At 46.3% G+C, this 25,105-nt stretch overlaps 1 protein-coding gene across 1 annotated transcript; it reads left to right on the top strand.

Annotated features, from left to right (window-relative positions):
• The first annotated feature begins 4,375 nt into the window (after nucleotides 1-4,375).
• On the top strand, nucleotides 4,376-23,037 carry LOC135881226 (cytochrome P450 2H2-like). Its single transcript, XM_065407796.1, has 9 exons — nucleotides 4,376-4,555; nucleotides 6,174-6,336; nucleotides 11,273-11,422; nucleotides 16,963-17,135; nucleotides 18,019-18,195; nucleotides 18,568-18,709; nucleotides 19,909-20,096; nucleotides 22,091-22,232; nucleotides 22,859-23,037. Exons 1-9 carry the CDS (start codon nucleotides 4,376-4,378, stop codon nucleotides 23,035-23,037), a joined length of 1,494 nt encoding a protein of 497 aa, XP_065263868.1.
• Nucleotides 23,038-25,105: the final 2,068 nt, after the last annotated feature.

The following is a 25,105-nucleotide window of genomic DNA, read 5'->3' on the forward strand; positions in this document are numbered from 1 at the left end:
CCATAATGTACGTACATGTAATATGCTGGGGTACCCTTAGGGGGTGAGAGGGAATGCTTAGACTGTCCCCCACCCATTTTCCAATCACACACAGGGAGAACGCCCTGTCCGCTATCAGCTCAGAAACTAAGGATCTCACCCTACAGGGCACTCACACAGGAGAGGTTAACGAGGATGGCCACGACCCTCCTACATCTCCCTTCAGCAAAGAGTGTCGGCTAGTCTCAGAGAGATGGCGCCGCTTACTCTCATTGCCTCCAGTGAGATGGTCAGATCAGTCAGTGACTCACATGGAGATGAAAGGGGAGGGAAGATGGGTTCACACACTCCTAGACCCAGGTAGCTCCCTTGCTGGACAATGCCAGGCAGAGGCAGCCCACCGTGGGTTGGATCTTTTACCGATCCTCTAGGTGGAGAGTCACCGGGCTTGCTTTAGAATATTTCTGGTCACGAGTCAACAGCTTAGCAGAATACTCTGGGTGTCTTCCGGCGACTCTCATTCACACTGGTGTACACACACATTCACTAAGGCCTCTGTTTCTAAATACCACGATGCATCGGTTTTCTCCTCTTTTTATCTTTTTTTTTTATTTTAACCTGAGGGCGTCACCACAACCCCTCTGTCCAGACTGAACACACCTGTGTTCTTCTCTGAGGGCATTACCACAACCCCTCTGCACCGGTGCATTAACCTAATGCATTTCCCTTATGCATTAACCTTATTGGGGGCGGCCAAACTATAGTCCCCAGTACCGCATACAACTACCTTATTGAGCGTGGCAAACTAAGTCCTCAGTACCACTTCAAACTAACCTTATTGGGGGCGGCAAAACAGTTCCCCAGTACCGCTCTGCATCTGATCTTGCTGCACAGACAATAAGTTCGGATGGCTAAGCCCAACAGGGACAGACAGCCCCACGGACAGTCCTCCTCCGACACCCCAACTTCTCACACAGTTCTTTCCCACTCGCCTCACACAATCCTCACGTCTACAAGTCTCGCGTTATTAGGGTAAGAGCTAGCCTGACTCTTGCTCACAGAAGAGACTGTTTGCATTGAAATCCCCTTCAAATCCCTGTCAGTTCTTGCTCTACTTCCACAACTGGAATATCATACAAGAAGATCTGGATGACTTTGAAAACTGAAGTAATAGAAACGGGATGAAATTTAATAGTGCAAAATGCTAGGTCATGCACTTAGGGACTAACAACAAGAATTTTTGTTATAATTTGGTATTTATCAGTTGGAAGTGACAGGGGAGAAAGACCTGGCTGTATTGGTTGATCACAGAATGACTATGAGCCATCAATGTGATGTGGCTGTGAAAAAGGCTAATGCAGTCCTAGGACGCATCAGGCAAGGTATTGCCAGTAGAGACAGGGAAGTGTTAGTATCATTATACAAGGCACTGGTGAGACCTCACCTGGAATACTGTGTGCACTTCTGGATTGCCATGTTTAAGAAAGATGAATTCAAACTAGAACAGGTGCAGAGAATGGCTACAAGGACAATCAGAGGAATGGAAAACCTACCTTATGAGAGGAGACTCAAAGAGCTTGGCTTGTTTAGCCTAACCAAAAGAAGGCTGAGGGGGGATATAACTGCTGTCAATAAATACATCAGAGGGATAAATACCAGGGAGAGGAGGTATTTAAGTTAAGTACCACTGTGGACACAAGAACAAATAGGTATAAACTGGCCGTCAACAAGTTTAGGCTTGAAATTAAACAAAGGTTTCTAACCATCAGAGGAGTAAAATTCTGAAACAGCCTTCCAAGGGGAGCAGTGGGGGCAAAAAATCTAACTGGCTTCAAGACCGAGCTTGATACATTTATGGAGGGGACGGTATGATGGGACTGCTACAATGGCATGTAGCTGATTTGCGACTGCTAGCAGCAAATATCTTCAACGGCCAGTGATGGGACGCTAGAAGGGGAGGGCTCTGAGTTACAACAGGAAATTCTTTCCCAGGTGCCAAAGCTGCTGTGCATTGACGTAGTTGTGCATAGGTCTCCCCTTCAAGTTGTCTCCCACTGATGTATGTGCACCGTTACGCTGACATAGTAATGCCACCTCCCCGACTGGCATTGAGCCATGGTTCATGTACATATGTCAATTCAGCACGAGTTGACCCTAACAGTCCTCCAGCAACTGTCCCACAATGCCCGACGCTGGCCGCTCTTGTCACAATTGTGAACTCCACTGCCCAGTGGTCATGTAGACTGGAAGCTACCCTCTCCCCACACTTAAAACGTCCATGATTTTTTTTAAATGCCTTTTCCTGATTGTCCAACTGAGTGAGCACCCCTAGCAGCTCTCCAGTGTTGTGTGCGACTTCCCAGCTAACCATGCTGGCTACACACCTGGAGTAGTGAGGAGATACTGGGCCTGTGGGGAGAAGAGGCTGGGCAGGCACAGCTCCGAACCAGCCTGACCCTTCACACCACCGTGGATACCTCAGAGGAGCCCAGGTCACAGGACCCTGCCGTGAACCGAGAGGTGGAGGAGGAGGAGGAGAATGGGGACAGGCAACTGGGGAGGGGAGTCCAGCTGTGCTGCGAGCCAGGATCTGGTTTTGACTCCACCGTAGTCCAGCCAGTCCCAGCAGTCGAGCACGGACAAGCCCAAAGCAGGGGAAGGAACCTTGGGTAAGTGTGTAAATAAATTTCCCATGGCAGTTATGACTCTCCCAACTTATCAGGACACAGCTATCAAATTTTCATTAATTCATTCATACTAGCAGAGGTAGACAAACAACAAATAGCAGTAGAGTTATCTGTGTTTCATTCCCCTATGCGGAGGTGGGAGGGGGGGCCATGTGGAGCAGTTTCTTTACGTACACAGGGATGTCCCTTGAATCTTCATGAGAGATCTTGATGACACTTCCCTGGAGGTACTTTTCTAGGGATGGCAGCCTTATCTCTTGTTTATGCCCCACCATGCATTGCCAAAACTACCCAAACAACAGTGTGCTGAACAGTGGCAGGTTGCTTAGTGGGAGACCTACCTATAGCTCATCACCCTATGCATTGGCACAAGCACTCTTGGCTAGTACGCACAGTGCTGACACAGGAAGCCAAGTACGCACACGCATAATCAATGTACTAACTCCCGCAACTGTACACCAATGTAACTCACATTGGCAAAACTTTGTAGTGGAGACATGGCCACAATCTACACAAGGCAGTGCTAACATGAGGCATACTGCCTCTCTCAAGGTACACATGCACTGCTTTGCTTTGATCACACCCATGTGGGGCTTGCACGCCCCCCTAAATTCACTTCATATCACAATCACAGCTCTGGCCAGGTGCTCCAACTAACTCTTCCACCATTCCACACAGTTAGCCCCATCTCAGTGAATGCAGCTGGAGTGAATACAGATGATTCCCAGCCCCAAGGAGGCAGTTACCATTGTGTGGGTGATACCTTAACTCTAAATTGCCTGGTTTTCACAAGTTTGCATTTAAAATACCTTAACTCTTCAGTGCCTGGTTTTTGAAAAGTTTAAGTTTCGCTGAACTCAGTGTTCTAGAAGGGCACAATTGTTCACTGGTTCTTTTCCCCACTATCCAGCCCGCACAGGTTCCCAGACCGACTCTTGAGCCGAAGAAAGTATGTAATTTATTTGCTGCTTCAGTGAGTGATCAGTCCATGAAATAGGGCATAGCGTAGGGTTAAATGCAAGTGCACCCCCATTTTCAGGTGCGTGCCTAACATACATTGTTACAAAGCTATTCATTATATATTGTTTAACCACTTTTCTGCCTAACACTATGATTAGTTTGCTAACTCCGTTTTTTTCCTGACCAAACTGCTGATGTAGGTGGTCACCTGATCAGGTTGCTAGCTCAGCTTTTCACCTGGCTGTTCTCTTTACTTGCCAGACAAGTTGGTATCTTTTCACATGTTCCGACATCTAAAATATACATGCTACATATTACATATCCTACAACAATATACTTTGGGACACCCTTAACTATGTGTTAACCAAGTTTTTTGTCAGTGTAAGTATGTAATATTTCAGCTAACAGCATGCCTCCATGCAATATGTATCAAAACTGGAGAAGTCCATGGAAGTCTGGACCGCTTTAGAAAGATTCACTTTATGATTAACATTTGCCCTCTCTGGACAAATACGAACAAAGGCTGGAGGGGCAAACACACATGATATACAAATAAAGGTTCAAAGGAGATCATTCCTAGTTTGATATCAGGTCTCTTTTGCTAGACAATGACTAATCTAGTTTACCAAGCGGAACTGAGAGAGACTATTGGCTTGCATGCTCTGTTCCACCGCACAATATATAAAGTGTGGATTCTGAAATACCAGTAAACTCCCTGCTAGAACCCAGAATAATTGCTACACTCTGTAATGGAGCCTCTGGGAGCAACAACTATTTTCCTAGCAGTGTGCATCTCTTGCCTTCTTTTCCTTTCAGCATGGAAAAAGATGTCTGGAAGTGGGAAGCTGCCGCCTGGCCCTGTTGCTTTTCCCATCATAGGAAATGCACTGCAGCTGAATACGAAGAACTTGCCCCAATCAGTGCGTGAGGTAAAAGTATTTGTTTCTCATCTATTGTTTGGTTGTAGTTGGAGGTTAAGCAGAGCCTAGCTCAAGCAGAACTCTGTGAAATGTCTGTTTACACAGATGTTTACACAGTGGCAATCCCATGTCACTCAACTCCTCATAGTTCAGTCTTAATTTCCCCCCCACAAAAATAATCAATCTTGAATGCTAGATATAAACTGTTCATGTTAACGTATGCCTTTTATTATAGGTGTCTTATTCACAGGTAATCCAGAATATACCCAGCTTCACTGCAAGCTGTATAGACAATCACACTGTGGGGGGAGTGGTCTAGTGGGGTCTGTGGAGAAACAGCAGTCAGACCTGGTTTTTATTCCTACCTCTGCAACAGACTCTGGCTCCATCTACACTTGGAGCTTGAGGTCTGATTCCCAGCTCACATGGACAGACTTATGCCATCAAACTAGTGTGCTAAAAATAGTAATAGCTGCGGAAGCATGGGCTAGCCACTCTAAGCATAAACCTACTTGTATCCCTTGGGTATGTACTCGGGGCAGCTAGCCCATGCCACTCTCTCTGCTACTGTGGCTATGCCACTGTTCTTACTGGGCTAGCTCAATGAGAGCTGGCATGAGTAGGTCTGCTCGAGTTGGGAATCAAACCCGTAGCCCCAAGTGCAGATGTAGCCCATGGGTGCATCCAAGTAAGTCACCTAAGCGCTCAATTTCCCCATCTGTAAAATTGCTGTAATGATATTTGCCTGCTTCACAAGGGGATGGTAAGGTGCCAACTGCAGATCAGCTTTGAAAAAATGGCTTTGTTCTGCCCATGCTATTGTTTCACTATAATTATCATCTCAAATACCATCATCTCACATGCGAATGGCAATCCACAGCCTGGGATCTGACAGCCAAGTTGGTTTCTTTCCTTCTTGCTCACCATCGCAAATAATAAAAGTTAAACAGGAGAAACTCTGCCCCCAGTTACATCTGTTCAACCTCATTCTCATAGAATCCTACCATAAAGAGTTACAGAAATGTAACCCCATTGTGGTTGATTTGCACAGGTGTAATGGATTGGAAAATAGGCAGTAAGTCTATTTGTAATGTAAAAGGGGAAACAGAATCTCACTCCACTCTCTCTCTGGCTCTGCAGGGCTGACAGTAATAAGGAAAAACTGTCTTGTCATTATAAAGTCAGCGGATGTTGCTATGAAGAAATGGAGGCAGGAGTTCTGTGGCGTTAGAAGTGTCATTTGTACACAGTCATTTTTCAGAGTAGAACTGAATTGTCATTAGTTAAATAGTGCAAATTGCTAGAGCTCACAAATGAAAGGACCTGCATTAATTCCAACTGCTAGCAGGATGAGATAATTATATAACACAGATAGAATGATCCTTCTTTCACACTCACTCTCTCCCTCTATCTCTCTAGGAAAAACACAGTGTTAACAGAACATCAAGATTAGAAACTGAAGCAAATGTCAGGCAATTTCCAAGTCAGAATAGTAAACTCTGACTAGTATTATCTTAGCCGCATATGAGCTCTTTCATTAATTTGTAATTTGATCTGATCACATTCTTATTCTTAATTAAGTGGATTTATGTTAGAACATGCTGGTTTTGTGTGTTAACTTTGACAGCTCAGTGCTAAGTACGGCCCGATTTTCACAATATATTTGGGCTCAGAGCGGGTTGTGGTGCTGTATGGACATGAAGTTGTGAAGGAAGCACTGATTGATCAAGGGGACGAGTTCAGTGACAGAGGACGTATGCCAGTATTTGAAAGGTTGCCCGACAAAAAAGGTAAATTTCCAGTAACATCAGCATATAGAGCTGATGTTTTCTGTATGTGGAGAACACAACTGAGAAGACACAAGGGGAAGCAGCTGGAGTTTCATTTAGAACAGTAGCAAAGATTGGTTCCATTCCCTGTTACTCCACTAGCTCCCTGACATGAATGGGTGGTAACATCTCACTACAGGTGAGTGAGAGGCAGTGACTAGGCCATCGCATAATAGAAGGGCCAGAATACAGCCAGGAGACCAGAGCTGGAGAGGCCAAGAAGGTCATGAATTCCTAGCTCCTCCCTGCTCAGTGGTGTAACAAGGCCCCAGAGGGCCCTGGTCCAAGAATAGATTAGGTGGCCCCTTTTTCCAATCACAGGCTATAGCCCCCAACCTTCCTCCCTCCCCCACAACATCCCAGCCTACAACTCACCTCATCACCCCCAAAATCCACTATTTCCCCCCACACCTCTCACATCTCACCCCACTTGCCCTCAATCCCTCACCCTGCAGATCACTGATGCTTCCCACTCATCCTATAACACCTCAACAACTGGCCCTCCATCCCTTCACCTACTGCCCCTGAGACCTTCCTGGCCACTCACTGGTGCCCCCGCAGTTCAGCGCTCCACTGCCATCCCAGGCTAGGGCTGCTCCTCCCAATCCTGGCTGCCCAGTGGTGCCCATCTCCTACCCCACACTCACGTGGCCTGAGTCCAACTGGAGTGATGAGTGGGGTTGTGACTTGGCGCACAGGGTTGCATCACCACTCAGGTTTCCGCTGGCTACTCCTCTGTCATGACAAAGGGCAGCCAGTCCAAACCTGAGTGCCCAGTCGCAATGCCACTCAGAGCTGGCCCGGCTGCTCCTCCATCCGACCCCATGCTCCAGGTGACGTGCTGGAGCACTGCTCCATCTGGTTGAGCCCCCATAAACTTCTGGGCATTGGCAACTGCACCACTTGTGCCATTGTAGCCATGCCACTGCCTGTCCTCACTAGACTAGGTATGTCCCAGGAGGGGTGGAGGATTATTTTTATTATTGTTTCACTTTGTTGCCTGAGCTTTAGATTATGTATTAATCATATAGATTACTTAAGAATTCCCAGTTATCACTTTGAGGGTTGCCAGGTTCTTGCCCCCAAGATCAGGCCCAGAATTATAAAAATTATTATACAGTTGGGAACCCTGATGTGCACAGTTGCAACACTCACACTATAGGAACTCTTTTATATTTACAAATATTGTTTATTAATACATTTAGTCCTGTCACAAACATCCCAACTCAGTAAGGTAGATAGAGATACTACGGAATGTACATCTGCACATCCATATACTCACACCATCCCTTGCAGAATAACCTGAAATGTTAGCCATCATCTTTCTCATCACCATCACCTCCCTCATCATCACCAGTGACCATCATTCTGGCACCTCCCAAGGGCTACATCTCTCTCTCCTACTGCCTCTAGGCTGGGATGCCACTTTTATAATATGTTACGCTGATGCCGCTGGAAACTTTAGCTCCACTGCACAGACCTCTGCCACTTGAGCTAATGGAGTAACCATTAACAGTAGTAGGTTGTCATCTTTATTTGTGGACCAGCACTAGGAGCTGAGTGGTGCTGGTGTATGTCCAGTGATGACAGTATCTTTGGAGACTTTAGCCGCTAAACACTAAGCCCTGGTCTACACTATGAATTTAGGTCGAATTTAGCAGCGTTAGATCGATTTAACCCTGCACTCGTCCACACGACTAAGTCCTTTTTTTCGACTTAAAGGGCTCTTAAAATCAATTTCTGTACTCCTCCCCGACGAGGGGATTAATGCTGAAATCGACATCGCCGTGTCGAATTCAGGGTAGTGTGGATGCAATTCGACAGTATTGGCCTCCGGGAGCTATCCCAGAGTGCACCATTGTGACCGCTCAAGACAGCACTTTCAACTCAGATGCACTAGTCTGGTACACAGGAAAAGCCCCGGGAACTTTTTAATTTCATTTCCTGTTTGACCAGTGTGGCGAGCTCATCTGATCGCTGTATGGGGAGATGAATCATTGCTATCAGAACTCTGTTCCAAAAGACGCAATGCCAATATATATGCTAAAATCTCCAAGGGCAAATGTGAGGTGTTTATTTACAATGCTCACAACTGCAGCGGTGATCTGAGCAGACTCCCGCTTGCAGAACTATGGCGTATGCATGGGCAATCCAGGAAAAAGGGCGCGAAAGGATTGTCTGCCGTTGCTTTCATGGCGGGAGGGGGGGAAAAGGGAGGCGACTGACGACATGTACCCCAAACTACCCGCGGCTACCTTTTCCGTTATCTCATTTATTTTTAATTAATAAAGAAAGAATGCATGGTTTCAAAACAATAGTTGCTTTATTTCGAAGGGGGGAGGATGGTTGGCTTACAGGGAATTAAAATCAACAAAGGGGGTGGGTTTGCATCAAGGAGAAACTGGTTTTCAAGGTCTCTGTGATGCACAGTGTGCCTTGCTGTGCTCTTCTAATCACCCTGGTGTCTATCCGCTCAAAATCGGACACCAGGCGATTTGCATCAACCTCCCACCTCGCCATAAACGTCTCCCCGTTACTCTCACAGATATTATGTAGCGCACAGCAAGCAGCAATAACAATGCAAATGCTAGTTGCGCTGAGATCTGATCAACGGCAGCAGCGAGCTTGTAAACGTACTAAGGCACATTGCACCACCATTCTGCACTTGCTAAGACTATAGTTCAACTGCTCCTTACTACTGTCCAGGGTTCATGAGCTATGGGAGCACAGGGTAGGCTGGGGTAGGTGCGACCGCGCAGTGCTGCTGGCTGGGAGAGCAGCCAGGTCGCTGGAGATCAGGATGGTAGAGTTGCAGCGGAAGTGGCAGAGCGAGCAAAACAACATTGCATTGCTGCTCCGAGGACCGCTAAAAGTCATACATATGACAATGGCTTTCAGTCATACTGCACAATCTGCTGCTGGATTGCAGGAGCTCGGGATGGCAGAGTTGCAGCGGAAGTGGCGGAGCGAGCAAAACACCATTGCTGTTCCAATGGCTACAAGTCCTACTGATGAGAACGGCTGCAAGACTTTTTCTCCAGCGACAAAAGAGAGGAATATGATGCGCCTAAAATCTAAACAGGCCCGCACATGTCCCAGAGTCACTACCCTTTAGACTTGCCTGCAACAGCAGTGATGACGGAGAGCTGAGCGGGCTCCCGCTTGCAGTGCTATGGCGTCTGCGCGGTTAACCCAGGAAAAAAGCTGCGAAAGGATTGGCTGCCATTGTTTTCACAGAGGGAGGGAGGGTTGACTGACGACATTTACCCAAAACCACCCACAACAAATTTTTGGCCCCATCAGGCACTGGGAGCTCAACCCAGAATTCCAATGGGCAGCGGGGACTGCGGGAACTGTGGGATAGCTACCCACAGTGCACAACTCCAAAAGTCGACGCTAGCCACGGTACTGTGGACGCACTCCGCCAACTTAATGGTCTTAATTGTCTTAAGTGGGGACACACACAATCAACTGTATAAAATCGCTTCCTAAAAATTGTCTTCTATAAATTCGACCTAATTTCCTAGTGTAGACATACCTTAAGTCTCTACTGACAATGTGTGAAATGCAATTTTTCAAGGGCTTATAATTTAGTGACATTTGGGTAGATTTTCATGGGAATGGCAAAGTCACACATTGACACAAAGGTCAGCCCCTAGCCAAATTTCAAATTCCAGCTCCCAAATGGGAGTGCTAGAGTTTCTCAAAGAAAAGGTCCCAGCATTTTTTAACATGGGTAGAACAATATATTTTCCCCTAACCTTGTTCATGGAAATGACTGAACACTTTGGCTGAAATATTCAAAAAACGTTCAACCTGAGGCACACAGACAGAAAATTTTTAGCCCAAATGGTTAAAATTTGGCAAACTAATGTGTTTCCCAGTTTACTTCTAATTTTTAGTTTGTGCCAGCAGTACATATACTTTGCTCTAATTACTGTGACTGGAAGAATTCTCATTACTGTGATGGGCCACGCTCTGTTAGAGAACAAACTACAGGTATTGGACATGTTAATTGTGACAGGGTGCTGGCTAAGAAACTCTGAGCCAGGCCTCTGTCGTACCTGCTCCAATCAAGAAAGGGGAATTGGAACGGGCTGAGTAAGCCCAGGCCTGAGTGGCAAACGGGGAACAGCTGCCGGCCTCGTTCGCTAGGGGCGACATAAAGGCTGGCAGGAAGGAAGCAAAGGGGAGAAGGAAAGGGAGGAGCCAGAGAATAGAGGGAGTGGGAACTCATCGCTGCTGGCTGCAAGACTGAAGCTGTTTGTAGCTACAAGGTGGTGGGAAAGTAAACTGTAAATAAAGAGCACCCGTGATTACGCAGAGGTCTCTGGCTGGTTTGTGGGTGCAACAGGAGCAGAAGCTAGAGGGGCAGGGCCGGCGTAACCCATTAGGCGACCTAGGGGGTCGCCTAGGGCGCTACAATTTGGGGGGTGGCGACCGCAGCGGTATTTCGATGGCGGGACCTTCCACCGCCTAGGGCGGCAGAAAAGCTGACAGCGCTCCTGTAGAGGGGCCCAGCTGCACCTTGTTACAGTAATGAACTGAATTATTTTTCTTCCTCATAATTGCTCTGAAACTGCAATGAGTTTAATGTGTAGGATATTGTGGTAAATAAACATATCAAACAGATAAAGTACGGGTGTGATGACCGTGTAACACAGTCTCCCAAGCAGAACACAGATATAAATAAAATTTGAGTTCAAGGTCATAAACTCAAAAGTTTATGAACAGGATTATATGACAGGGTTGACTGCTATAGCGGGGGACTGGACTCAGTGACCCGGAAGGTCCCTTCCAATCTTATGTTCCTATGAAACTTTGAATAAACAGTGTTTGGGTGGGTTTGAAAGTCTGGCCCTTCCCTCCTTTCTTTCCCATTCTCTTCCTTTTTCAGGTATTCCTATGAACAGTATGGGGCCATGGAAGGAGCTACGCCGATTTACCCTCACCACTTTGAGGAATTTGGGGATGGGGAAGAAGAGCTCTGAAGAGCGAATCCTGGAGGAAGCCCATTTCCTGGTGGAAAGGCTCAAAAACACTCACGGTGAGGATCAACTTTATGTCTGTTGGAAATTAGAATTGAAGAGTCAGTTAAAGTCTTTCTGCTTTTCATGATATTAAATATTGAGCAATGATTCGGATATTGATATTGGTTCAAACATCTTCTAACTAAAGCCTTTAGCTGCACATATAACTAACTGTGTTAATATAATACAAAAGTATGTGGGCAAAGGTCTAAAGATGACCTTTTCTGGACATTGTTCCCCATGTTTTCTACCCACTGATCTATGGCCAGTGAGCAAATGGAAAATGTTTGTCTAGAGTTGGCAGAAGCTAAAACAGTGAACCAGGTAAGAGTGGATCCATTTATCTTCAGTCTGCTGCGTTAATGAGACACCCAGGCCTAGAGTTGCTTATTCTCATTTTCATCTCTGCTACACATCTGATACAAATTTGGCACCTACATTCTATAATGATGGGCTCCCACAGGAATGATTGGAAACCACTGTGTAAATGGACAGTGCTTTATAAGTGACCCACTAATTATTACTATTTATACTCCAGTAGTGAACACAGATCCCAAGATTGGGGCTTTATTGTGTGTATGCTATACAAACAGATAGGAAGGACTATTCTGTACTGCAAGCAGCATACATTTGAAATAGACATGAAAAATAAAAAGTGGAGGAAGGAAGTGTGATGGATCTGCTAAGCAGGGGACTATATGGATGCCATCCTGGCAGACATGCAGGAAACATCTTGCCTGGTGTATTTTGATGGCATCATCACTGGGAGGTCATTTGAGAAGCACCCGCAGAAGTTGGGAGCTGTGCTGGAGATGCTACGCCAAGCCAACTTAAAAGTGAATTCAGCAAAATGCAATTTTTTTCTGTGACAAAGTAAATTAGCTGGGGCATATGATCTCAAGGGATGTTGATGGTGAAGCCATCCAGTCCTGGTCAGTGCCGAGGGCTGTCACTGAGGAGCAGCGTTTCATTGGTCTGGTTTCATACTACTGGAGAGTCATTATTTGTTTTGCCACAATTGCACAGCCACTGCTCAAGCTGGCAGAGACGAGGTGGATGTTTGAGTGGACTAGCCCTGCCAAGAAGCCTTTCTGGAACTAAAGTGGAGGCTCATGTCTGTAACAATACGGGCCTACTGAGATCCCCAGCACCATCCATTCTAGATACAGATGCCAGTGAAGCTGGTATTGGTGCTGTCTTGACTCAACCATATGGAGACAAGGAAAGAGTAATTGCATATGTCAGCAGGATGCTGAACAAAGCAGAGCAGACCTACTCCGTGGCTAATGCAGAGTTGCTGGCAGTGGTGACCTTCACAAAATATGTTTGCCACTTCCTGCTGTGGAAAGGATTCCTGTGAAGAACAGATCATGGTTCCCTCAGGGAGCTTCATAATTTCCATGATGCCCAAGGACAATTGCACTGGTGGCTGGAACAGCTGGCTCAGTTCCAGTACCAGATAAGACACCATCCAGGGTAACAGTACACGAATGTTGATGCTCTGTCCAGGAGACTGAGCCTGGACAGTGCTTGCAAGGAGGGCGGTTGTGAGAGGCAGGTGCCAGCTTGAGATAAGAACAAAAGCCAAAAGCAAGCTCACACTCAACAAACCAACCAACCAACCAAAGGGGGCCGCCTGCAAGAGGAAGGTGCTGCCCCGAAAAAAGATTGTGATCACAGGCATATTGGCCAGAGAAAAGGGGGCACTCGTGAGAGGTGGGTGCTGACCCCGTTACAGGGACATTTGGGGATGGAGAAGCTTAGCCAAAGGGTTTGAAGTTGATGCTACTGGCCTGGATGGTGCAGGTCGCTTAGGGACCATGGACGTCTTGTTATACCTGTGGGGCCCATAAGACAGATCATCCTACACCCAGAGCACCCATGGTTACCACCCAGACAAGCCACCCTCTGGAAATGGTAGCTATGGTTATTCTGGGAGAGTCAGTCAGTACACCCTTGTGAGAGCAGGCTACTTCTCTGAGTGGGCAGAGGCTCATCCACGGCCTGATCGAGAAGCACAAATGGTTGCTAACCTCACTCCTTGCATACTGATCAATGGCGAAAATTTTGAATCATGCTTATTCTAAGGGGTGTGTGACGTCCTTCAGATAAATAAGACCTGTACTACACCTTACCACCACGGTCAGCAGGGGCGGCTCTAGGCACCAGCAAAGCAAGCACGTGCTTGGGGCAGCCCATTTGCAGGGGCGGCAGGATCCAGCATGGGAGCTGAGAACCAACAGGGGGCCCTGGGAGCTGTAGTTCCTTGGTTAGCTCCGTGCCTATAGAGCCAGCCCTGAAGCAGGGAAAGAACTACATTTCCCAGCATTCCCTTGGCCACTACCAACAGGAAAGAGAGGGAGGGAGTGAGGTAGCTGAGACCTCACGCTGCAGCCTGCTGTGAATGGAGAGCTGCGCTGTGAGTAGGGATACCATATTTTAACATTCAAAAAATAGGACACTTCACGGGGAGGGAGGGTAGCCCCACCCTGCCCCCATCCACTCCCTCCGACTGCCCCCCCACAGAAACCCCAACCCATCCAACCCACCCAGCTTCCTGTCCCCTGATCACCCCTGCCCATAACGGCCCCCCCAGGACCCAACCCCCTATCTAAGCACCGCTGCTCCTTGTCCCCTGATTGCCCCCTCCCGGGACCCCACCCCCTATCTAAGCCTCCCTTCTCCTTGTCCCCAACTGCCTCCTCCTGAGACCCCCCCAACTTCTGCCCTAGGACCCCACCCCCTACCTGTCCCCTGACAAACCCCCGGGACTCCCATGCCTAGCCAACCACTGCCTGTCCCCTGACTGCCCCCACAACCCCTGACCCATCTAACCCCCCCTTCTCCCTGCCCCTGCCTGCCCGACTGCCCCCCCGAACCTCCGCCCCATCCAACCCCCCAGCCCCCTTACCATGCCACTCAGACCAGCGTGTCTGGCTCCGCGCAGTGCCAGACACACTGCTGCATACATGCTGCCGTGCTCCCCCGCGGAGCCACAGTCCCCCCCAGCACCTGCCTTCCAGATTTGAACACCTCAAAATTCAGGAGTGCTCAAGCTCAGTTTGGGCAGTTGTTACTTCATTTCTCCCAAATCAAATATACTGATCCACTGTAACTTGCTGTAGAAAAAGTAGGATAAAATTGAGCAAGAAATGCTTCCCAGTGGTTATTAGGAGTGGAATTGCTATTTTTAACAGCCATTGCCTTTTTTGTTTGTTTGTTTGTTTGTTTAAAAGGAAGACAGTGATATTGCATTGGCCAATTCCCCATAGAAAGAAAGAGTGGAATAAAAGAATAATAAAAGCACCTCAACTTTTCCTCATTTATGTAGGACAGTCTTATAATATGCATCCAGATATCCTCCAATCACACAAGCTGAAAATTGTACCACTTTACTGCAGTTCTGTAACCATGCGGGAACCAATCCTGTCTGTGTTCTGTGCACATCTAAAATTCCTGCTGAATGACTTGCCGTGGGAGCGAGTTACCAGTGACCCAGGGCTGCAGTGGAAGGAGGGTGCAGGTGGGGGTGGGAGAGAGCCCAGGGCTGGGGTGGCAGGGGGCGTGTTCGGGGGGGAGAGCCCAGGGCTGAGACAGCAGGGGTGTGCGGCGAGGAGCCCAGGGCTGGGATGGGGGGCCGCCAAAATTTTTTTTGCTTGGGGCCTAGAGCCGGCCCTGACGGTCAGACGGGCTGTTGGTGTCAGGAATCAGGGGCTGCAGCACAGTCGGTCTCTGGGCAACCTAACGAGGGCAGCTGGCCTGTGATAGGCTACCTGATTAGCTACACCACCTGACTGGTGGGAAGAGACAGCAGACCCGCTCTTAAGCCCAGCTGCAGCAACAGTTTGGCGGCTGATCAAAGCATTTGCCCATGGTTGTGATAGCTCCTGCTCCTGCCTTGCCTCATTCCAAGTAACCTGGCTCTGATCTTTGGCTCCAATTCTTGACTTTTGACTTTGGCTCTGGCACCTGACCTCTGGGTCTGACCCTGGGCTCCTACTCTCCTAATCCTGGCTACCAACTCCTGCTCTGAGCAGTAGGCATGACCAGCCACACCCAGGTCTCTGCCAGGTGGAGCGTCTGAACTGTACATTCACAGCTATGTTGTAGATGCCAGTCAACAGAAGTGGGACAGTTTTCTTCCCTAGGTCATGATGGCCTACAGGACTAATGTGCAGTCGTCCCAGGGGTACACACCATATAATGTAATGTTTGGGCATGTGACCACCCTCCTAGCAGAATTGCTGGATGGGGTAGCCATGACAGATGAGTTACTAATCCCACAGAGTACCTAGCACTTGACAGGCATCCTCAGCACTGCTGTCCAAGCAATAAAGCCTCACCAGGGCCACCTAGAGAGAGAAGGAGCCCTAAGATTTAAGGGGGACTTCCCAGCTATACCAGGAGGGTGAACTGGTTTGGGTCCACAGAAGGAAAAGGAGTTTGAGTGCTAAGTTGCAGCAAAAGTACAGGGGCTCGTACAGACCATCCTGCCTCTCGCAATATTTAATGCAACACTAAGGGCTAAACTGAAGTTGGCTCTGCCCATCTGGTGAATTGTGAGTGGGAGAGGAGAATGCACGGAGACCCTTCCCCACCATTGGTACTACATTAGTGCTGCTGCTGCTGCTACTTGTGCACTCTGAGCCAAGGGGCAGCTATTGCTGTTCGGAATGAGTCAAAGAGAATCGACGGGTGAGGGACACAGGCAGGGGTCTGGTGCATGAAGAAAATGCTGCTTCTGGATGTTCCCCATGAGCACTGTGGACTCAGGTCAGAGGGGTGAACTCTTGCCGATAATTTCCAGGAATGTTGTGCTGGTCCCTCTGACACTGCAGCCCCAGGTTAGCTCTTAGTGACCAGCCCCATGTGTTCCTTGTGCTTATGAGGAAGGGAGAACCTGAAACGGAAGCTAAGATGGCACTGGTGAGCCAGTGGGAAATTCAGCCTCTCCAGCTGCGTTAGCTGAGCGGTGGGGCCTGCTTAGCGCACTCTGAAGGCGGAAAGCAGACCCATCCCCCCTGCTGTTGTGCTGGGAACCTTTATTCCTTCCCTAGCATAACAACAGTGTATTTACGATGCACGGCCGGGGCTGTCAGTGCCAAGGGGAGATTGCTGCGCTCTGGGAGTTAGTGATGATACTATAACAACACATGAAATGGCTCAGGCAGAGCCCTCTGAGCAGGATCCTGTTGTGAAAGGGTTGGGATCCTTTCTGTGAAATGGGCCCCAAGTCAGACAGGCAGGTGTCACTCAGAGAGGCACTGATGGCCCCTGGTCAGACCAGAGTGTGTCAGGCAGAGAGCAGCAGAGCAGACAGAGTTAAACTGATTGCCAAGAAAAAAAGTTGCAAGTGTTTAATTTAGCGTGTGAGAGGTAAGAGTGGGGGTTGGGGCAGCCCTAACCCACCCTCCCCAGGGAATATTGCTGTCAGCCCCACCTTGAGTCTTGCCCTGTGGTTGGAGATCCACAACGTCCCCGTGCTGCCCATGACTCTGAGGCTGAGGGTCAAGACACTGAATTAAAACTGACTCTTACTAGTTTTGTTTTACTCCAGGGCAGCCCTTTGACCCCACCCTCTTCCTCACCCACGCCGTCTCCAATGTCATCTGCTCCATCGTCTTTGGGGACCGGTTTGACTATGAAGATAAGAAATTTGTGACTTTAATAAATCTCTTAATGGAAAGTAGAAAGATCCAGCGCTCTCCCTGGACAGAGGTATGTTCAGGGGTTTATTCTATTCTTCTCCTTTGTATTGGGGAAGGGGACAGAAATTTATTTCTTTAACTATTAATTTTCCATAAACAAGTGTTATTTCAGATTCCCATAATGGTTTCCTTCTCGTTAGGCTGCAGCTACTACCAAACCCAGCTTCAAACTTGTTTCTAAGTAATGTTTAAATTCCCACACAAAACACATCATTAGCTCAGAATTAAATTTGCTTAAGGATATTCACTATCAACATTATCGGTAAAAATCAAGGAAGTTGCCAGTTAAAATGTTAACATCCACACCAATCACATGTCACATGCCTTATCACATAAGCAACATGATAGTGAATGTGATCACATTTCTCACCTCCAAAATAAACTCCTTTTCACTTCCAGCTCACAGCCACTTACCTCCATGCCCCCTTCCTGAAAACCTCACTAAATGTACCAAATGAAGGGCCAAACTGTCTGCTGGCATAACTCATTCGAAATCAATGGAGTTACATTGGCAGAGAATGTGGGTCTCTTAAATTCGACCTCAGCACGACTAAAGTAAATTTCCCTTTGAAAATCTATAATGTGCTACTACTTGCTAAGAAAATTTGTGTTCAGAGTTAAGATAGTGCACTTCAGTGTGATTTTTCAAGAACAAGATGTGTCTATTGAAGATGGTTTTATTTTGAAAATAATGGAGAGTCTTTTAGCTAATGTAACTGAATGTCACTGAACTTTGTGTGTGGAATATATATGCATTGGGTAATGTGAGTTGGTAAAGTTTTCAAAGTTCTTTAGAATCCATTTAGAAGAGTCTGCAGCTGTAGTTAAGTCATTTGAGTAAATACTATGAAGGAAGCTTCTCTGCCCAGGAAAACCAAGATGTGTTTTTCTTTCAATCTTTACAGCTGTACAATTTTTTCCCGACTCTCATGCATTACATCCCTGGGCCTCACCAGAGAATCTTTAAACACTTTGAGGAGTTGAGAAAGTTTGTTTTGGAGAGAGTGGAGATGCACAGAGAGTCCCTGGAGCCCAGCTGCCCTCGAGACTTCACCGATGCTTTCCTCATCAAAATAAAACAGGTAGGTGATAGCCGCAGCCCTTCCCCTTTACTGGGGAGTGGGTTATACATATCAGTGCTATTTATTTGTTAAGGAACAACAGAGTACGTGGCTTTTCAGAAGCCCCTAAAGGGAGACAAGGAAATTATAATATAAAGGGGGAAGCCCTATTCACCTCATTCATGTAAAACCACCTTAGTGAACAGAAATGGCCCAAAGCACTGCAATAATGCTGCTGTAATCTCCAGTACTATGGCCCATTTCTGTAGGATTTGTATAACGATGCCAGGTGGGTCACATTTTGGGTAGAAAATGAGACTTCTTTGGCTTATGACAATAGATCCGATGCTTTTACAAGCAATTATCAACCATCTCTACCAAATCTTTCTGCAGGAGCAACAGAACAGCCAGTCGGAATTTACCACTGAGACCTTGTTAAGAAGAACATTAGACTTATTCTTTGCTGGAACAGGGACAACCAGTGACACCCTGAAACATGGACTCAAGCTTCTTATGAAATACCCAGAAATAGAAGGTAACAGTGACACACACACAAAATGTTAAGTCTTGGGGAGATGTGAGGAGTGCCTGGCTCTATAGATCAGTAAATGTAGGCAGAGCCTCCCCCATTAAATCACCAGATACCATCTGGCCTGGGTTGGCAGTGACCTGCGTGACTGCCATGTGGTGGATGTTCTTTGGTTCATGTGAAGTGAGTTGAAGATGTGTTGGGGGACTTTCTTACCCCAGTCCCCTGCAGGCAGAAGTTCTCATCCAAAAAGCACCAGTACAATGGGCATTACTTGTCCCTATATTGGCCATCTGAGGAGAGGATCCAAAGGCTGAATGGGCTGTTGTGACTGAATTCCTCTCTCAAATCCAGATCAGCGTTCAGGTTCTCTGATAAGGGAAGTGTATGTGTATGTCTACACTACAATTAAACATCTGTGGCTGGCCTGGGTCAGCTGGGTCTGGCTCACAGGGCTTGGGCTACGGGGCTGTTTAACTGCGGTGTAGATGTTTTGGCTTGGGGATCCTCCCTCTTCCTGGGGTCCCTGAGCCTTGGCTCCAGCCTGAGCCCTAACGTCTAAACAGCCCCGTAGCCTGAGTCCTGCGAGCCTGAGTCAGCTGACATGGCCAGCCACGGGTGTTTAATTGCAGTGTTTGTAAAAGAGAAGCCTGCACTGCCACTGACCAGGCTGTGTCTGTTCTGTGGGTAACAGATGCTTTCACATTCCAGGGCTGTCAAACGGGCCCCTTCCCCTTGAATGAAGGCAAAGTTGTTTTGCCTTTGGATTTAATGGGCTTGGAGAGGACAGGATCATGTAAGGGCTTAAATCAAAGCTCTGCCAGTGCTAAAAAAAACAGCTGTATCCAGTGCTAATTCCAACTTCATATTAGCAAATGGCCGGGGGCGGGGGTTGGGGAAGATGCTTTGGGACTCTCTTGCTTAGTAGATATTTAGATGCACTGGTGATCATTTTACATTGTGCTCTAGTTAGTAACAGAACCAGGTATGAACAATATCACTGCCCTGTAATTACATTGTTGGCCCTTTGTCATAGCTGCGAAGTACAGTAGTTTCTGTAACACAAAATTTCACCTGTTTTGTTATATTCCCAATGTCCATTTGTTGAGACTTGTGTTTTGCGGGCAGAGAGACAGACTGTTGGGCAAATCTATGGGAATCCTGTTGTTTAGTCTTCGTGTTAAACCTCATTAATTTGATGACAGAGAAGGTTCACGAAGAGATTGACCGTGTGATCGGCCGAAGCCGAAGCCCCTGCATGGCGGACCGAAGCCAGATGCCCTACACAGATGCTGTGGTCCATGAGACCCAGAGATTCATCTCTCTTGCCCCTCTTGGTATCCCACGTGCTGTGACTAGAGACACTCATTTCAGACAATACATTATCCCCAAGGTCAGTTCTCTGTGTTTCTGTGAAAGGGCCAGTTCTTCTGCCTTTTTCTCTTTTTAATTTTGAGTTGTTCACAATAGAAATAGTTTGGCCAGTTTTTGTGTGATGGGAGTTTTAAATAATTACCAGGAATGTACCAATTATATTGAAACTTTCCAAGCCCCTGTATGCAGCTGAACAGACTTTCATAGTCTGCAGGTTAGGGTTTCCATCCAGAAGAGGGTTTGAGAGCCTAGTTGCGAAGCAGTAAGATATGGAATAGAGAATAATTTTAGCAATGATGTGCAGCTAAGATTTCGGTATCACACCAATGCGTGCAATCATTGCCCTTTTTTTGAGGCCAAAGGGGGGTGTTTCTGGGGAAACTTCTTGACACTGTTCGGTCAAATCAAAACAAAATAGCACATGCAAATGAGTAATGAATGAATAAGTTTAAAAAGTATCAGAGCTCCCCACACCATTGCCCATTTCTGGAATTGAATGCAAACCAGTACAGATAAATACACACCACAAAACAAACCACGCTTCAAGGCTGAGGTTTCTGTAAAATTGAGTCGGGCTCTTACTGTTAGTCAGATGATGCCAATTACTGAACTCAGGTCAGCCAGCAAACCAAAAAAAATCAGAAAAAATATTCATTTAACTTCTGAAAATCTTTGCAATTTGTCAGCAAGTTGGAAAAATCTGGTCTACTTCAGAAATCTTGGTGTGGGTTTTATCCCCCTTCTTTAACGCTTTAGCCCAGTGGATAGGGCACTTTCCTGGGATGTGGGAGACCTAGATTTGTACCTCCACTCTGGAGCCGGGACTTGAACTCAGATTTCCCCAGTGAGTATCCTAAACACCAGGCTATAGACTATGCTGGGGTGAGTCCTCAATCTCTCTTGCTGAAGCTATTCTGTTTTGTATCAATACTTAAATATTCAGTGAAGCAGGGACTCAAGCGCAGGTCTTCCCCCTACCAGATACTGAAGCGCAGGTCTTCCCCCTCTCCCCCGCCCCATTAGGCCAAAAACCTGGGAGGTAAGAAATATGGATTGAAATCTTCCCTCTGCTTCATTCAGAGGAGGGATTTGAATCCACATATCCTGCCTCCCAGGGGAGTGCCTTTCTCACCAGGCTATAGAGTCATTCTCGCTGGCTCAGTGGATATTTAAATGTTAATAAAAAGTGGAACAGCTTCATAAGGACAGATTGAAAGGAGCCTATCCTGGAATATCTGAGAGCTTGGAGGTTAAAATCCTCATTTTGGATGGGGGGAAGATCTGAGTTCAAATTGCTGCTCCAAATTGGGGATTCAAACTTGCATCTCTCACATCCCAAGTACCTTAGCCTCTGGCCTAAAAGTTATAGGGAGACACACACCCCGACTCATATGTGTTTTCTGAAGCGAATAACTTTTTCCCAGATAAAACTAATTGGGTCAAATTTGAAAATAGTTTTGGATCATCTGAAACTGCATTTCTGGTGGATAAATTTTACCCAGTTCTAATCTCCACCAAACTCTGCACCAGTTGAGGTGTTAAAATGCACCAGAACTCACCATACTCAGGGGCGGGGTTGCTGACTGAGTTTCACTGTAAAATTGCATGGGGCTTTTAGCTTATGAATTATGGGGAAACTGTTGGTGTGATGAATACGGTATCTTGACCAGGAAACCTCAAATGCTTTAGAGCATCAGCTCAGAGGTCCAAGTGAAACTTCTGGATCTTAGCCAAACTCTCCCCAAACTTTTTGATGTTGAATTCAGGATAGTGATCAGATAGGAACAATCTCTCTGAAGAGATTTAAGGATTTGCCTGTGGATGGGACTTCAGTGGGATTAGCTCTTCTCATGGAATTTTAATATTTCACTTCTGGTTGAAAACATGAAGTTCAGGAGCTGCAAGGAAATAAAGAAAAATCAAGATGGGTCCCACTGTCCAGCTCTGAATTTTGAAGGTTTCTCTGTTTGGATAGTATCCACTTTAACTCTGTTTATATGTTTACTAATTTAGGGCACCACTATATTCCCTGTACTGCAGTCAGTCCTATATGACAGCAAGGAATTTCCAAAGCCAGAGCAATTTAACCCAGGGCATTTCTTGGATGAAAATGGTGCCTTCAAGAACAGTGACTTCTTCATGCCTTTTTCTATAGGTAAAGTTATCCATGTTTATTTCAGATCCCAGACTGTCTTCTAGCTTTGCCTTGATGACTCTACTGGCTCACACTGTCTGCAGAGGGTTTTCAGGTGGTCCATGAAGCAGAGTCTCTCACACTAGTAAAACATCTATCTGTCTTTAAGCCGTGTTACTTCCTGCTAGCTGTCTGAAGTGACTTTTCGGAAGCACTACACATACTCCTCTCTTTGCTCTGCTTGGCAACTTCATGCTTTTCTGGTGTCTGTCTGGTGTAAATGAATCCATGATCAATTATTCCTTCATCCACCTACTCATGATCCTGCCCGCACCTCCTTACTTGTTACTCAATAACCACCACATTACTTCCCCCTTAACACTTATTAGCCAACTTGGGAAGTGCATAAGCTATTCCTCAAATCCCACATCTTCCCAACCCTCTCCCCAAACTGGATTTAAAAAGACCACTTTATATATGGAACTCAAACCTTAAAACAATCTTTGAATGGCTTCTTAAGCCCCAAATGCTTTCCTACCATCCTGAACTTGGAGTGACTTCCATTATCCTCCATCCATAGAAACAGCATGTAAAATGCTGCAAAGAAAGATCTCCAGCATCTCTTCAATATTCTTTTTTCATTGCAGGGAAACGGAGTTGCGTGGGAGAGGCTCTGGCTCGGATGCAGCTATTTTTGCTACTGACAACGATTTTGCAGAACTTTACCTTGAAGCCTCTCATTGACCCCAAAGATATTGATATAACTCCAATGACATTAACCTCAAATGCCCCAATGTCCTACCAGCTCATTGTTATTCCTCGGTAAATAACTTGAAAAGTCACCTCCATTTCCTGAGGTGATTAATTTGATTGTCTGTGATCTTGAACTCCTTAATACAGTGACAGAAATTAACTAATTGCCATGAAATGCACAGACAAATTAGTCAACTTTTTAAGTAACTAGGATTTAACAAAATTAAGCGTTATACCATAAAATAACTACATAATTGACTCTAATGGCATGTACAATAATCCTGCAGTGTTCTCAAATGGGCTCAGGTGTGAATCTATTCTCAACATAAGCTGTTTTTAGTTCATTTGTGGTGTAGTTGACAACCATGAAAGCTTCTTTGACAGCTGTAAAGGCTGCTCTGTTCACAAGGAGCTAGTAACAATGTCCAGCATTTTGGGTCTGTTCAGCCAATGCTAGTGAATTATGACGATGACGTTCTGCTTCGGTGGGGAGAGATTCTGTGGCAGGGGACTGAACTAGCATTCACATTCCCCACTTTACCCAGGCAGGTTCAGATAAATTCAGTAGGATTAATCTTTTACTCTTCATAAAGATTCTTTCTATAATTTTTGTAACTCACCTCTGGAGTCTTAAATCTATAAAATAAGATTCCAAGAATGTCATTCTGTGTGTCACTCTGAAACCTAAAATGTCTGCTGAGTCAGTGGGAAGGGAGGGAAGTGACAACAAGCATGGTTGAGCTCCTTTTGTTCAGAATATCACCTGGTGGAATAATCAGGTTTTGTGGTTTGTTACCATCCAGTTTTTAAGTTCTCAGCCATTTTGAATTTATGAATTACTCCCATGAGTTCAGTAAGGCATGTATTTAGGCCCTGCCAAGAGTCCTAGAGTCCTAGACCATTGTGATATCCAGGGAAACTCAACCAGTCACCACCTTTATTCTACAGCTAACTTGCATGCAACAAATTCATTGGTTGTATGAGGAAGACTGCATAGAGGGTGGATTACTTGGACTAGCTGACACACCCATAGGCCCAGATGCCCCCTGTGCAAATCCACATAGCTCTCCCAGCACAACACAACCACACACAAATCAACACAGCAACACAACCAGCATACACAATAACCCCAAACATCACATCCAAGCCGAGGATGTCTATAGAGTCAGTGTGAAGTGAAGGAAACAGCTACAAGCATGGCTGAGAGCTCTTGATGTTTAGAGTATCTCTACTTTCAGTCATCATTTGGATGTGCTGCCTGTTACAGTGCAGTTTTTAAGTTCTCAGACATTTTTGGCTTAGACATTAGGAATTATTCCTGTGCGACAGCACAGGCTTTCAACTGCTAGTATTTATTTAGTGTCCTTATTTAACCCAGTTTTACGACATTTAGAACTCAAATGGCGCTCAAATGGAGAGAGATAAGTAGCATAGTAAGCAATTGGAAGATACCAGTAAGATTAAAAGAGAAGGTCTATAAAACTGGTTCATCGACGTTTACTGTACGGCAGTGAGTGCTGGGCAACAAAGAAGAAACATGAGCAAATGATCCATTCCCCAGAAATGTAAATGTTGAGCTGGATGAGTGGTCTAAGTGAGAAAGACCACCCGAGGAATGTGTATGTTAGAGACATGCTCAAAGTAACATCCATGAATGAAAAAATGAGGGAGTTCAGGCTCAGATGGGTCGGTCCGACAACTACATGGGTAAGAGAGTCCAAGAGATCAAGATTGAAGGGAAAAGAGAGGAAGCTGACCCAAGAAGTCATGGGATGTCCTAAAGGAAGGCATGTTAGCATGTGGTGTGACAGAGGATATGGCACTGAACAGAGCACTTTGGAGGGAGATGACTCATAAAGTGGACCCCTTCTGACAGGATTAATGCAAGGAAAAAACCTCACTTACATTACACACAGAGGGTATGGGAAGATGGAAAGGTGGATGATGAGCGTGATGCGTTACCCTGTGTTTAAAGACTCTTACACCATGGGGCCTCGTACATACATCACCCTTAGGAGATAGGTTAGAACCTCCCTTCCTACTAGCTTCTCTGGCCTCTCCCATCACTCCTCCTTCCACAACTGTCGGCTTCATGCCTTCTACTTTGTCCCTGGAGGAACATTCCCTGCACCTTTGTTCAT

Source organism: Emys orbicularis, chromosome 7 (genome assembly GCF_028017835.1).
Source record: "Emys orbicularis isolate rEmyOrb1 chromosome 7, rEmyOrb1.hap1, whole genome shotgun sequence".
Lineage (NCBI taxonomy): Eukaryota > Metazoa > Chordata > Testudines > Emydidae > Emys > Emys orbicularis.

Excerpts from the sequence above, each read along its gene's own strand:
- LOC135881226 (XM_065407796.1), top strand. The coding sequence starts at position 4,376 with ATGGAGCCTCTGGGAGCAACAACTATTTTCCTAGCAGTGTGCATCTCT. Across the intron at positions 18,710-19,908 it reads GAAATACCCAGAAATAGAAG|AGAAGGTTCACGAAGAGATT; the intron begins GTAACAGTGACA and ends ATTTGATGACAG. Across the intron at positions 20,097-22,090 it reads GACAATACATTATCCCCAAG|GGCACCACTATATTCCCTGT; the intron begins GTCAGTTCTCTG and ends TTACTAATTTAG.